The 16,187-nt window shown below is 46.3% G+C and overlaps 1 protein-coding gene across 9 annotated transcripts in view; it reads left to right on the top strand.

Annotated features, from left to right (window-relative positions):
* PARD3 (par-3 family cell polarity regulator) overlaps positions 1-16,187 on the top strand; it is a 609,688-nt gene that overhangs the window by 575,826 nt on the left and 17,675 nt on the right. For 8 of the 9 annotated variants that reach the window (XM_075587739.1, XM_075587740.1, XM_075587743.1 and 5 more), the window contains one exon: positions 1,533-1,653. In XM_075587739.1, coding sequence (XP_075443854.1) covers positions 1,533-1,653 — 121 coding nt within the window. Of the gene's footprint in view, positions 1-1,532; positions 1,654-16,187 lie in introns of those variants that run through there. The other variant, XM_075587744.1, reaches the window with a different exon arrangement.

Below are 16,187 nucleotides of genomic sequence, written 5' to 3'. Positions count from 1 at the left end.
ATACACATGTATGTGGCTGACACAATCCTATATGCACACAGCCCTAGCCTCTCTGACCTTGGACACGTACTGACACGTCTGACTTTTATTACTTTTTACAATTATATATAGTATTTATGCTTGCTTAATTAATTTGTGTAAGTGAAATCATCTATCCGGCAGTGAATAATAGAGCTACCTTTAAAGCAGCCAACTTTCCAGCTTTTTAAAAAATGATTATTTGTATATGTAAAGCATGTGGCAATATATAATTCTACCTTCTTACCTACGCTGGCAATCGTTCGGTGCTCCTGTTATAAATCTGTGCAAATCCTGATTGTGCGCCTAACATAATGGACACTTCAGTCAGTGTAACTAAGCAGCTACAAGATATCCTTATATTACTAAGGTAACATTATCTATTGTTACAGTTTACAGCTCAAACTGCTGGGAACATTTGCAACAAATTATCCCAAACAGGAAAGTGTTAAAAAGATCGTGCACTGCTGGGGAGGTGGGATAAAACCTGCTAAATTCCCAGCCATTTTTTTCATTTTTTTATTAAGTTTGAGTTAGAGGGGTATCCGGAACTGAACCCCATTAATTTCAGCTGAAGGGACCCCCTGCTTACGGAGATACAGACCCCTGAAGGGTGTGCTGGTATCTCCTACAGCTTTCTGCAGCTTTCAGCTTCCTCGTCACATGGGCCAATAGGAAGACGCACCTGGTGATGTCACAGCTTCCTATTGGCCCACAGAGCCCATCAGCTTTGAAATGCAGACATATAGTGAACCCCAGAGTGGCTACCGGCACCCCCTACGGTGGTAAGTACCTCCTGAAGCAGGGGGTCCCCCGTGCGGAAATGAATGGGGTTCAGCTTAAATTCTGTATTAAAAAAATGAAGAAGGGGGGGGGGGGGGGGAAAACCTGCTGGGACTGCCTCTTTAAAACGCATTAAAAATGGCATTACGAGTTGAATAAAAACTAAAAACTACAAAAACAGTAACTATTAGCTAATACTGGGGGGCGCGGGATTTTCTAGGGGGGATGCAGCGGTTGCAGAGGCCCCGCGCTCATCCCCGAGGCACTTAAATTAAATGCCGGGGGAGGCGTGAGGCCTCTGCAACTTCACTTACCTGCTCTCAGCCGGCACTCCTGCGACGCATCGCCTGCAACGCGGCATCAAATGACGCTGCGGGGTCATATGCAACGTGTCACGTGATGTCATATGACGCAGTGGAGGCCGAGAGCAGGTAAGGAGGGGGGGGGTGCGCAAACTGAAAAGTGTGTGCACCCCTGATCTAATAGTACAGAACTGATTTATTTAAAGAGAAAAACCCATAAGATTTCACTTTTTTTCGATTTAAAATTTCTTTCGGTAACAGGTCATGTTCTAAGCCACTGAATATAAAAGCTGACACATCTTTCTCCAGCCAATCTGTCGCCGAGTCGTGTTGTATCCATTTCTTATGCTGTTTGTGCAGTTGCATGTACAAGCTCACACGTTTCAGAATTCGTCATTTATTCTCTTACTTTTTTTCCCCTTATCTCAGCAACCGATCGACGCCAAGCAACCATGACCGGATACAGCGCCTCCGACACGAGTTCCAGCAGGCCAGACACGAAGATGATGTAGATGAACGCAGACGCACATACAGTTTTGAGCAACCTTGGGTGAGTGCTTACAATGTCCATTAACTAATCATGAGTAGGGGGGTTTATCAATGATATCCACTCTAGAGGATAATCTTGGTCCTCAAGGTGCCATAACCAAGTGCTTATGACCTTTCAACCCATGGCCTTGCTGTTTCTCAGTCTGTTGTCCATTATGGATAATTTAATTTCATATCGGGCTTCTTCATCTGTCCAATGGTTTAAGGGAGATCAATTTTCCCTGTAATGTACCATAACAAAAGTAAGGGTTTTTTTTTGCTTCTCAAAGCAAAAACAATTACAGCTCTGATTTTAATGAGCAAAAAAATGTTTTCATTTGAACTTTTTCATTTTTTAAATACAATTATTTTGATTTACTTGAAATATCTAATCTGTAATGATTTACATGTATTTAAAATATAGAAGACTTTAACATCAAAAGCGTCTATTCTTTATTTAAGGCCTTATTTTAGTATGCTTCAACGTGACTGCTCGCACCAAAAGTCTCAGTGAAGTCAGTGGGTGTTTTTCGAACTGCCTCTCTGCACTGTCTCAGTCCAGAAAAAATGTGGAGTACGTTAAATGATGCAGTTCAGATTAATTGTAATTCCTGCTTGCATTTATTATGCCGTTCTCGTATAACTTCTCAGTGGGAGTAGTAAAGGATGCAACCACTACTTTGCAAATAATTTGGCCTGCTTATTCTCTGAGCGTTTTCTGTCATTCATGTTTACTTGTGATGGGTGATTGACATATTTACAAACTATTAAACCTTTGCTCTCTGATGTCTTATTTGCATTTGTTTCAATGTATGCTGTTTTTACCAAGCAGCATGAAGTGAATTAAAGGTAATTGTTGCATTCAGTGAATGAACATTACATACATACTAGCATGTATTTGGTATGTCTCAATGTTTTTTGAATGGATCAATAGAAAATGCATTTTACATATATTTTTTTTAATGTTCAGAATTTATCCCGCAGAACACATTTTTAACACTACATGGATTTAGCTCTGTCTAAAATGCAGCACATTGCTGAAATGTAAAGGTGGAACTTGCACTGGATTCTCAGGAGTACACAGCCTTGGTTTTGTTCAGTGCATCATCTAGTTTCAACACAAATGCAGAAAATCTTCAAAGTTAAAAGACTCCTCTCAATTGCTTAAAAATGCATTTTTCCCTATCCTGGAAAAAAAGTCTTGCCAGACGCCTACAGGATGTGAATATTGAGGGGCAGTAAATCCCCAATCATCTCCGGCATTTTAACATTTAATAGCAGTCCTGAAGAAATCCCATTAACCACAGAAAATCCAGGGTGGCTCCTAATTAACATTTCAGTATCTACCTGTAAAAAACAAGTAGTCACTAAACAAACCAGAAAAATAATGTTGCTTTCTTGGTCACATCCTGCCTTTTATCTTTATTTTAAAGTGTATGTATGTATTGTATGTCTTTATTTATATAGCGCCATTAGTGTACATAGCGTTTCACAGTAGTAATACACGTGACAATCATATAAATAAAAAAATAATATAAATAACAGATCATGGGAATAAGTGCTAAAGACATAAAAGTAACAATTCGGAGTCTCTTCTCTGAGGAGATTACAATCTACACACAGGTGCCCAACAAACTCTGAGAAACCCCAACCTTTACCACAATATATATATCGACAAATCCATTCACCTACAGGCCCGGGGCGACTGGATTTGACCCCGTGGCGACCTCATGGCCGCCCAAGCAGGGCGGGACTAGGTGGCGAGTAGATTTTTTTGGTTCGGCGAGTAAATTTTTGGGTGATTTGTCAACCACTGAATAAATATATATATATATATTTTTATATATATATATATATATATATATATATATATATATATATATATATATATATATATAATGTGTCAAAAGGAGTGCTAGTGGACGTGGCTAAATGTATACAACAAAAAACAGACAAAGATGCCCAAAGCTACTTCCAATGTGACAAAAATACACAGTGCAATACCTATATATTCTCTTGAAAAAATGGTTATTTAGTTTAACCCTTTGGCCAAAGCATCTTAAGCCTGCTGCCACTTTCAGAGCATGACCGTAGCAGGTCCTAACACTCCCTGGGTTAAAATTCTTATTAACCTGTATAATTACAGGAAGAATGATCACATTGGATCTGTCGTAACCTGGCAAAATGAAACTGACCTGCCAACTTGGAAAGCAGCTGAGACCAGCTGCACACAGTTCATAAACACACAGATACCCAACAAGCTCTGAGAAACCCCTACCATTACCACATAATATATATATGTATAAGTGTCAAAAGAAGTGCTAGTGGGCGTTGCTAAATGTGAGCTTACAATCTAATTGGTAGGTAGGAAGAACGTACAGAGACAGTATGAGGAAATTCTGGTAAGTGCGTCTGCAGGGGGCCAAGCTTTATGTATCATGTGTCTAGTATTATCCACAGTGCTATTCATATGCTTCTTTAAGCAGGTGTGTTTTAAGGTGGGTCTTAATGGTGGATAGAGAGGGTGCTAGTCGGGTATTGAGGGGAAGGGCATTCCAAAGGTGTGGGGGCAGTCAGTGAGAAAAGTTTAAGGCGGGAGAGGGCTTTAGATACAAAGGGGATATAGAGAAGACATTCTTGAGCAGATCGCAAAAGTAGGGATGGAGCATAGCGAGAAATTAGGGCTGAGATGTAAGGAGGGGCATAAGAGTGTAAAGCTTTAAAAGTGAGTAGGAGAATTGAGTGTGAGAAGCGGGATTTGATAGGAAGCCAGGAGAGTGATTTCAGCAGGGGAGACGCTGAGACAGATTTAGGAAAGAGTAGAGTGATTTTGGCAGCAGCGTTTGGGATAGATTGTAGTGGAGGCAGGAAGGCCGGACAGCAGGAGGTTGAAGTAATCGAGACGGGTTAGAATGAGGGCCTGAGTGATATTTAAACCCAAGAGATGTGATTAGGTCACCTAGAGAAAATGTGTACAGAAAAAAGAGAAGAGGTCCCAGGACAGAGCCCTGGGGTACCCCCACCGAGAGATCGATAGAGGAGGAGGAGGTGTTAGCAGAAAAGACACTGAAAGTACGATGGGAAAGGTAAGAGGAGATCCAGGATAGAGCTTTGTTCCGAATACCAAGAGTTTGGAGAATGTGATGGAGAAGAGGGTGGTCCATGGTGTCATGCTGCAGAGAGGTAGAGTAGTATGAGCAGAGTGTAATGACCTCTATATTTGGCAGCATGGAGGTCATTAGTTACTTTAGTGAGGGCTGTTTCAGTAGAGTGAGCAGTGCAGAAGCCAGATTATAGAGGGTCTAGGTGTGAATGGGTGTTGAGAAAGTGGAGCCAGTGAGAGAATACAAGACGTTCAAGGAGTTGAGAGGCAAAAGGCAGGAGGGGGACAGGTCAATAGTTAGAAAGACAGGTAGGGTCAAGCTTCCTGTTTTTGAGTAATGGTATAACTGTTGCATGTTTTGAAGGAAAGGTAACGGAGTAGAGGGAGGAGTTAAAAATGTGTGTGTGCGTAGGGGTTATAGTAGGAACAAGAGATTTAAGGAGATGGGAGGGAATGGGGGCAAGTGGTAGAGGGAGATGAGATCAGCAGTGACACATCCTCCTCTGAGACAACGAAAAAGAGTCAAGGAAGGCAGGAGGACAGTTGGGAAGCGGTGTAGGATGGGAGGAGAAAACAGAGGAATGTTCTGACGTATGGATTCCACCTTTTCCTTAAAATAGTCAGCAAAGTCCTTCGGTGAGATGGAGGAAGAAGAGGCAGCTTCTAAGGGTGGTTTGAGTAGAGAGTCAAAGACAGAAAAGAGTTGTTGTGGATTAGATTTGTGCGTGTTAATTAGTGAAGAAAAGTAGGTTTGTTTAGCTTGAGAGAGTGCAGAGTTGAAACAGGATAGCATAAATTTGTAGTGAAGGAAGTCTGCGAGAGTGTAAGATTTACTCCAGAGGCGTTCAGAGGAACGCAGCATGCGCGTGTGGGAATTTAGCCAGGGTCTGGGGTTAGAAGGGCGAGGATGGCAGAGAGAAAGCGGGGCATGTAGATCGAGAGAGGAGGATAAGGCAGAGTTGTAGTTCCTGACCAGGTTGTCAAGGTCTGGACCAGAACTGAGAGAGGATCGTAAAGTGGACTCAAAGGCTGGTAGGTTAATAGAGCTCAGGTTTCTGCAGAAACGAGGGGTAGATGGAGAAGGGGAGAAGCGAGAGAGAGAAGATGAGGTGATGGTCATAGAGAGGAAAGAGTGAAATGGAGAAATCAGAAAGAGAATTTTTTTTAGTGAAAACCAAATCTAGATAGTGGCCATCCTTGTGGGTGCTGGCTGCAGTCCACTGTTGAAAGCCAAAAGAAGAGGTTAGAGAGCGAAAACGGGCAGCCCAGGGGAGAGAGGGGTCATCAATGTGGCAGTTGAGGTCCCTAAAGAGAAGAACAGGAGAGTCTGAGGAGAGAAAGAAAGAGAGCCAGGATTCAAAGTGAGAGAGAAAGGCAGAAAGGGAATGAGGTGGGTGATACCTGACCGCCACGTGGACAGGGAGAGGAGAGAAGATCTGGACAGTGTGGGCCTCAAAAGGGGGGAATAGGAAGGGTTCGGTAATGGCAGAGAGAGGAGGGGAGGAGCCCCACACTTCCACTCCTGCCATTAGGGCGAGGAGTGTGGAGAGAAAAAAAGGCCACCATAAGAGAGGGCAGCTTCCAGAGCAGAGTCAGACTGAGTGAGCCAGGTCTCAGTTATAGCAAATAGGAGCAGAGAGATTGAGAGAGAAAGAAGTCCTGGACAGAGAGGCACTTGTTAGAAAGGGAGCAAGCATTTCAAAGGGCACAGGAGAAAGGGAGAGAGGAGGGTGGCAGGGGGTTGGTATGAGGTTGGAGGGGTTGACACCAGAAGGAGTAGAAGTTGCATGTGAGGTTGAAGTAATGGTAACTCCCTCTGATGTCCTCACATATCAATGGTAGGTACTGTAAGAACACTAGTGCAGTACCCACTAAATCATCATTGGCCCTGTTTCCACTTGCGCATCTCTGGGCTACATTGAAACCAACGGCACAATGGGCCTACAGGACATTAGTCATGAGTTTCAGAAGAAACTGCTACAGGTGCAGCACTTACACGGGTAATCCTATTTGCAAACTATAAATTGATAGACTATGCATAATTTATTATTGAAGAAAATATCAATAGTGCGACATTCCTATGCCTTAACTGCTTTTCTGTGAGAGAAGAGTTTAATGGGTATACTTGTAAACGTGCAGTAAGTAACAGAAAAGTGCTTCCCCATTACAAGAGACTATATAATAGGAGAACAAAGTATGAATATAAAAACATTTGTTGACTACACTCACTCAGTCACACACACACACACACACACACACACACACACACACACACACACACACACACACACACACACACACACACACACACACACACACACACACACACACTGTCACTCAGTCACACACACATACATTGTCACTCAGTCACACACACATACATTGTCACTCAGTCACACACACATACATTGTCACTCAGTCACACACACGCACACACACGCACACACACACACACACACACACACACACTGTCACTCAGCCACACACACATTGTCACTCAGCCACACACACATTGTCACTCAGCCACACACACATTGTCACTCAGCCACACACACATTGTCACACACACACACACACACACACACACACACACACACACACACACACACACACACACACACACACACACACACACACACACACACACTGTCACTCAGTCACACACTGTCACTCAGTCACACACACACACACACACACACACACACACACACACACACACACACACACACACACACACACAAGCAAAGATTGCAGCAGACGATCTTCTCCTCCCCCTCACAGCAGACAGGAGTGAGCTCTGAGGAGGGAGGAGGGGGGAGGAGCGGGGGATCGGAGGAAGCAGAATCACGGGCTGCAGTAAGTGCGGGCAGAATTGCTGGTTAAGCTGCAGATTTATGGAGCTTGGGTGCAGGAGGAACGGAGACAGATGGGAGGGGGAACAGAGACAGATGGGAGGGGGAACAGAGACAGATCGGAGGGCAGAGGGAACAGGGAGATCGAGCATGAAGGAGGTTGCAGGAGTGTTGAGATGCGCACGCCGCCCCCTGGTGTCCGTACTCGCGAAGCACGCGTACGTACACAGGGGGTAAGGTGCAACAAAAAAAAAAATGTGCGTACTAGTGAGTGTACGTAAAGCGAGTGTATGTAAAACGGGGTATGCCTGTATTGTGTGCAGTCATAAAGTAGTGGTTTAGAGACCATTGTGTGTTTTTTCTGATAAGGCCACATTTTATCAGTAGATATTTAAATATTAAACTAATTTATTGGTAGTCGTAGTTTGAGATGGAGTTCATAGTTATGCAGTCCCCCTAATACAATTAACAGTACTTACAGTATGTGCACTCAAGAGTTAGTTTGGAAATATGTTCTTCATTTGCTAGTTAATTTTATTTAATAAACTTACCATGGGCAAAATGTTTCAGGTTACTCCTTCTTTTTTTAATTTTTTTTAATGGGTTTCAAGCAGGGGGTCTCGGGGGGCTGAACTGTGTTGATTTCATCTCCGGGGACCCCCTGCTTCATGAAATATTTGCATCTGCAGAGGCTGCTGGTAAAAGCTCCAGCTGGGCACAGAAAATGTCTGTTTTTAAGGTCCTTCTTCCCACTGGCCAATCGGAAGCAGTGATGTCATCCCTTACAGCTTCTTATTGGCCCATGTGACCTTTAAACAGAAGTGAGATACCAGCATCACCTTCGGATGTTAGTGTCTCGGGGAGCAGGGAGTCCCCGGAGCTGAAATGAACATGGTCAGCTCCAGAAACCCCCTGCTTCCCACCCAGGGGGAGCAGGATTTTATTTATTTATTTATTTAAAGGCAAAGCTCCGTTAAGCTAGATGTTATGCTAATCACAAGAGTGAAATATTGCATGTTCTTTCACAGTATAAAAAGTTATAAATTGGATCCTTAATCATTAACCTATTTTCACAGTAGCTTTTTCATCATCTTATCTGTATGTAAAGATTTATTTAAGGCATATTTCCACTGTGTAGATTTTTGTTTTTCTTTCTTTCCAAATGAAAAATGGCACAATCTTTCTTGGGAAAGTTCTCTGTGAGAAAAGCTTGAACTCTGCAAGACTGGGAATATAGCTACTACAGGTCATGGGCCAGATTGGGTCATATGTAAATCCCAGAGCAACTTTAAACCAGTAACATACATAGCATGCTCTATCATTTCCTATGAAAGTTCTTGTACAGGCAACATGCCTATACATTTACCAATTTGCCCTATTGTGGCTCATGACATTGACCTTTTACGTCACCATCTACTTGAACTTGTGTGCCAGTGACATACATTTGCATTTACTCCTTTACAAGTTATCTAAACAGAAGTGTGTATGGGTGTGTGCGTGTGCTTTACTGTATATTCACGTGTATTTATTTTATTATCTGCCATAATCCCAAAAATATGAAGGTATTTTTTTCCCTCCATCAAAACCAGAACCAACACCCCAAAAGTCAGTCAGTCAGTCTCTCTCTCTCACTCTCTCTCTCTTTCTCACTCAGTCTCTCTCAGTCAGTCTCTCTCTCTCACTCTCTCTCTCTTTCAGTCTCTCACTCAGTCTCTCACTCTCTCTTACTCAGTCTCTCACTCTCTCTCACTCAGTCTCTCACTCTCTCTCACTCAGTCTCTCACTCTCTCTCACTCACTATTGTGGCTCATGATATTGACCTTTTACGTCACCATCTACTTGAACTTGTGTGCCAGTGACATACATTTGCATTTACTCCTTTACAAGTTATCTAAACAGAAGTGTGTATGGGTGTGTGCGTGTGCTTTACTGTATATTCACGTGTATTTATTTTATTATCTGCCATAATCCCAAAAATATGAAGGTATTTTTTTCCCTCCATCAAAACCAGAACCAACACCCCAAAAGTCAGTCAGTCAGTCTCTCTCTCTCACTCTCTCTCTCTTTCTCACTCAGTCTCTCTCAGTCAGTCTCTCTCTCTCACTCTCTCTCTCTTTCAGTCTCTCACTCAGTCTCTCACTCTCTCTTACTCAGTCTCTCACTCTCTCTCACTCAGTCTCTCACTCTCTCTCACTCAGTCTCTCACTCTCTCTCACTCACTATTGTGGCTCATGATATTGACCTTTTACGTCACCATCTACTTGAACTTGTGTGCCAGTGACATACATTTGCATTTACTCCTTTACAAGTTATCTAAACAGAAGTGTGTATGGGTGTGTGCGTGTGCTTTACTGTATATTCACGTGTATTTATTTTATTATCTGCCATAATCCCAAAAATATGAAGGTATTTTTTTTCCCCCATCAAAACCAGAACCAACACCCCAAAAATGTTTACAGGAATTACAATGCGAAAACACCAGGCCAAGTATTTGTAATAGATGGGGGCACATGCATCAAATGCGGGTACGATTTATCGCCACCGTTTCAGCGTATTCTCCCATTAGGTGTCACAGGGAATTCATGTCGAAACAGGCGTGAGAACCCGCACCAGCACTTCATGCATGTGCACAGTATTTGGAAACTGAAGGCCTTACTTATATGTGCATATGCATTAGGCCTTACATACACATACAAATGTATTTCCTTAGAAATTCTGCAAGTCCTTTACACATACTTGTACATTTTCAAAGCCTTACATGGCTAGCTTTAATTTTCCTTTGTTGTACAGTTCTGTACAACGTGCATCCTGCTACTTTGAGCATTTCAATAAACAATTTTGTATTGCAATTTTTGATTAAGTACCTTTAATAGTCAACTCTGCGAATCACCTGTTTTTCGAAGAATCCATTTTGTACTTGCTGAATGAAAGCTTTTTCTGCCAAGGCAGATAAGAAAACACTGCCCCGGATTTGATCCCTTTGATCCCACATTTCATAAATAAATGACAAGAAAATAATTAGTATGTTTTAGCCCATGGCTGCCTGCACAGATATGGAAATGGTCGCACAGCCTGTGCACACGGAATGGAACACGAATGAATCGCAAGGGCTATGAATTTTTGACCAAACACCTGTTGTTTGTAGAGTTGAAGTAATTTAAGTGCCTGTTTAAAAGTGTAAGCTTGGTAATTTATAAGACTTCCAAGTAGCATAATGCAGCCCAGTTATGGGAAGGTGGAGACTAAAATGATATTAGTGAAGTTAATGGGTTAACATTTTTGGAAGTTCAAAACACCAAATTTGCTCCTGTAAAGTGTTCCCAGGGAGTTTTATTAGTGTAACGGTGTTTCTGAACTGGTCTGACCCACCCAATCTCATATTGGCCCCTGTGGTCTAACCAGTCCCCATTACAGTGTGATGTCTGGTGGTGCACCTGTTGGCAACAGGACTCCTGAGTCTCCCGCATGATGTTGTGTTGGGGATTGCCAACCCAGACAGGCAGCTGAGGTAGTGTGCTGAGTCCTACCTATATCCAGTGCAGCGCCTCCACCTCTTCAGGATCCCGGCGTCCGCTTGGGGATGAGTCTGATGAGGAACTCCTCTGTGGTGCTTCTCTCTGTGCCATGACTCCACACTTACACACGAGAGGGTCTTTGATCAAATGCATCTTTATTAGTACGGTGGGCCAGCTGCCCTCCACAATGGGGTGTATTCAGCCTCCCATGTTCACCGCACTTCCCTTTGAAAGGTTCCTCCTTTTCTTAATTGGTGGGTTCCCTATCTCCCCTTTAGGGAGATAGTCCCTGTGCCAGGTCCCTGGTCACAGTCTTATAAGCTGTCTCCTCCCAAGCCTGCACTCAGACTTGCTCCTTGTCTCATAGCTCTTACATAACACTCCAACAGCTTTTCTCTGTCTGCCTTGTGCTGCCAGACTCACAGCTCTGCATCAGACTACTGCAACAATGTTGCAGACCTCCATGTGCCTCTTACTGAACAGAGGTAGCCCAACAACAGGAACTCAACTGCTAACTTTAGGCAGTGCTGTGTCTTATATCACCTAGGAACAGGCACATCTCTGATGTCACTAACCGTGGACACACAGCATGTTGTCACTTCCTATGGGACATATGACACCTCACCAGGGTGTGAGGGCAAACCTCCATGATGACTACTGGCATTCCTGCATACTTACCAGGTTTACTGCCAGCATGAGAAAGAGATATGTACACCAATTTTACACATGGCTACATTCTCCCCCTGGTGGAACCCAACGTCCCGGCTGGGATCTAAATTTGCGGAACCTTCCTTCAGGTAGCACTGCAAAACACAACAATACACATTACAGTACATATCTCTCATTATAACATATAACAGATACATCCTAACTTTAGATGATAACAACCAGGATTACTCCCTGATGGAGTATCCATTAGTGGTACTACCATACCCTCTTAAGGTGTCCTACGCACAGCATGTCCACTGGTTTTAAAGCAGCCATGCTGTAACCCTCTGGGTGACACTTCCCATGTGACCCGCCAGGATCCCAATCTTCTTCCCCTGATCCTTCCCCCTCATCAGTGCCATATCCCCTATCCTCACCAGTGGAACCCATCTTAAACTCAATTTCTCCCTCCAGGAGGGGCTCAGGGACGTATGGGTATTCCAGGCCATGCGAGTGTTTGTACTTGGCTATAATAGCCCTCTCGGCCCGGCTGCTCCTAGTCAGCTCTGCGTTCCCTGCCCTCCCTGGCAACACCCATGACAGGGGCTCGTCTGTGTCCACGGGGTCAGATAATATCCCAGGCCCCATAGGCTCTATATTATGCTGACATATCTGAAACCATCGTTCCTGCATCTTCCTCTTTCTCTGGGCTGGTGTAAATTCCCCCACCGCCCACCAATAGTCCACTACGTCCTCTTTCTGTGGTAAGAACCGTGTGCGGTCCATCCACCCCACGTATCCCTCAAATAAGGGAGCCCACCATCGGGTCTCCTTACGTTCCTCAGACCCCCACTCTAGTGAGTCCCCCTCTTCTGTATCCCCCCAAGAAGATACCCCAGAGGTCCTTGATGAAAGAGGCCTAGACCACCTCTCTTGTTTGGAGCTATCCTGAGACTTAACTACGGCCACACTGGGTACCCATCGGGACTCGGATACTTTTCCCAACCGCCCTCCACCCCTCGACCCACCATCAGAGGCATAGCTGTTCAGTCTCTCCCCAGTCCGTTCCTCACCGATTCCCTGGGACCCTTCCGACACTCCCAAACTGGATGTGGACCCACAGGAAAAGGTGACAGGGACAGGGGCTTTAGCTAGGGCATGGGGTTGGCATAGGGACAGGAAATGGGCATCCACGGGGTTCCGACCCGCTCTCTGCCTTCGGATAGTCCCGTATCATTGTGCGGACGTGTCGCTGGTTGAGCCTCACCCGTCTCAGCTCTCCTCGCAGCCTGACAGCTCTTTGTTGACACAGGTGATCGGGAAGCACTGCCCGATCGACCGAGGAATTGTGGTTCTCTCTCTGGTCGTTCTGCTACCTCCGCCGGAAATGACGTCATCACCGGAACCGGATACTCCGCCATCTTGCGATGGATCCCCATGCGGGATCTCTTCCTCCACAACGACATCCGCCGCCGGAAGTGATGGTTCTGCTCTCCGCTCCGCTCGGGCCTGGGCTAGGCCTTCCTCCGCCGTTGCCACCACCGGCGCCTGGGGAGGGTAAGGATGTATCTCACCGCTCCGTCGACTCGGGATGGAATCTTCTCCTCCTTCCGCGCTGTAAGTCACCACGGCCGTGGGACTCCGCCGCTCCGGTTGTCTCCGCACAGGCGATCTCGGCACCTCGAGACTCCGCTCCGCTGCGACACAGGTAAGTGCTGGTTCTTTTGCAGCACCGCTGTAGTGGTCCGCCGGTAGGCGCATCACCACTGATGTTGGGCTTGCCTGCTCCTCGTCCGATGAAGCAGACTCCGACGCTAGTAGTGGCACTTCCACAGGGGACCGACAGTGAGGTTCCGGGTTCTCACCGCGGTTATAGACCCCTTTCTCTCTAGGCTCCGTTGCGATCACTAGGAGCGATCCCCATTCTCCGGGCTCAACTGGTTCGGTGCAGGCCGCACGCGGGGCTTCAGCCGTCAGCATGGCTGTGTCCGCTCCCGCCTTGACTACCAGGGAGCCTCCTGGCAATAAATAGAGATATACCCCAATGTCTATCTCGCTCTTTGTTGTGCTGGTTACGGGAGACACTTTGCACAATGGTCTCTCCTGTTCACCAGCTCGCAACTGTGGGCCAGGAAGCTCACACCCAGCTCCTCCCTCAGACAACTCGGGTCTTGCCTGGCAGAGATAGAGACCCCTCCCCCTGGTGAATATTTGGGGAGAGTCCCACAACGGGATAGGATGTCCTTTAATTGAGGCCGCACCTCTTTCAGTACTAGAGGGCGCGGCCTCAGCTTTCGCGCCCTTATCCCCAACAGGGTGGGGTCCTTCTTTTGCCGCCAATTACAACCGTTTTCTTTCAGCTGCCTTGCGTGCAAAATACCCTTCCTTCTTGCATGCAGTATCAGCAGCAGGAACTACTTTTTGTAACAGTACCGCCGGCTCACCAGCTCCTTGCTCCGCTGGATTCATGCCCACGGGGCATAATTGGAAACCACTCCCCCTGGTTGATATTAGGGGAGGGTCCCACAGACTAAGTGGTTGACTCAGCACCGGGGCTGAGTGAGTCACTGTCCAAGAAGGCGCGGCCGCAGCTTTCGTGCCATACCCCCCTTGCGGGCGGGGCTCTCCTGTTGGCGCCACTTCTGGCCAATTCTTTGCAACTGGTGTATTTGCAGAATAGTCTGCCATCGGCCCACGCGGTCTCCCAGGGAAGCGGGAGCCGCCATTTTGGGTAGCACTGTCAGTCCCAATCGCAATGTCCTCAATACTGTCCTCCCCTCCAGGGTGGCGCCTCGTTGTCCTAGGCAGGACCAAAACGGTGCGGCCACAGCTTTCGCTCCACTCCAGAGCAGGCTTGTAAAAGACATGTCAGCAACAGCTTGCTCTTCAGTGGGGCGCACGCCACGTGTGCTTTCCCCATCAACCTTCGGTCGCCATTTTGGACTATCTGCACCGCGCGGATCCTCCATTCTTGCGGTCGACATTCTCTCGTAGCAGTTATCGTACATGGGGCTCCTCTCTGCGGGGCAGCCACCACACCGGTACAATAAAGATTTCTCTGATGCACCACCATGTGTACCTAATGTAGGCTGGACTCATGTATGCACTACCTCAGGCTAGGCTCACTCTCTCAGTGTCTGCTGTATCTCCTTCCTCCCAGTCTGTGCTCCCTTCGGTAAGGGATCTGGAATGGGCTAGAGTACTCTGGGGCTTCCATGCAGTACTTGGGCGTCTACCGCTCTTGGTCAGCCTAGCGCAGACCCTCTCCAGGATTCCTGACCACGTTAACAGGCTATCCCTTTTGGCATCCTACCAACTAGCACTACCTCACGGTGACTAGGACAGCTATAGCCTGGCTCCAAACCCCCAACTCCTTTCAGGGCCCTAGGTCGTCCCTGCGTACTGACAAACTCCATCAGCCCCCTGACTGCCCCTAGGTCCGTCCCAACGCAGCACAAAGTGGCAGCAGACACTTCTCCCTGTTTCCAAGTGACCTAGCAAAAGCCAGTCCTGTTGACAGGTCATCTCAGCAGCGCCTCCAAATGTAACAGTGTTTCTGAACTGGCTTGACCCACCCAATCTCATATTGGCCCCTGTGGTCTAACCAGTCCCCATTACAGTGTGATGTCTGGTGGTGCACCTGTTGGCAACAGGACTCCTGAGTCTCCCGCATGATGTTGTGTTGGGGATTGCCAACCCAGACAGGCAGCTGAGGTAGTGTGCTGAGTCCTACCTATATCCAGTGCAGCGCCTCCACCTCATCAAGATCCCGGCGTCCGCTTGGGGATGAGTCTGATGAGGAACTCCTCTGGTGCTTTTCTCTGTGCAATGACTCCACACTTACACACGAGAGGGTCTTTGATCAGATGCATCTTTATTAGTACGGTGGGCCAGCTGCCCTCCATAATGGGGTGTATTCAGCCTCCCATGTTCACCGCACTTCCCTTTGAAAGGTTCCTCCTTTTCTTAATTGGTGGGTTCCCTATCTCCCCTTTAGGGAGATAGTCCCTGTGCCAGGTCCCTGGTCACAGTCTTATAAGCTGTCTCCTCCCAAGCCTGCACTCAGACTTGCTCCTTGTCTCATAGCTCTTACATAACACTCCAACAGCTTTTCTCTGTCTGCCTTGTGCTGCCAGACTCACAGCTCTGCATCAGACTACTGCAACAATGTTGCAGACCTCCATGTGCCTCTTACTGAACAGAGGCAGCCCAACAACAGGAACTCAACTGCTAACTTTAGGCAGTGCTGTGTCTTATATCACCTAGGAACAGGCACATCTCTGATGTCACTAACCGTGGACACACAGCATGTTGTCACTTCCTATGGGACATATGACACCTCACCAGGGTGTGAGGGCAAATCTCCATGATGATTATTGGCATTCATGCATACTTACCAGGTTTACTGCCAGCATGAGAAAGAGATATGTACACCAAT

Source organism: Ascaphus truei, chromosome 2 (genome assembly GCF_040206685.1).
Source record: "Ascaphus truei isolate aAscTru1 chromosome 2, aAscTru1.hap1, whole genome shotgun sequence".
Taxonomy (NCBI): domain Eukaryota; kingdom Metazoa; phylum Chordata; class Amphibia; order Anura; family Ascaphidae; genus Ascaphus; species Ascaphus truei.
This window is presented reverse-complemented; position numbering and strand designations above follow the sequence as displayed.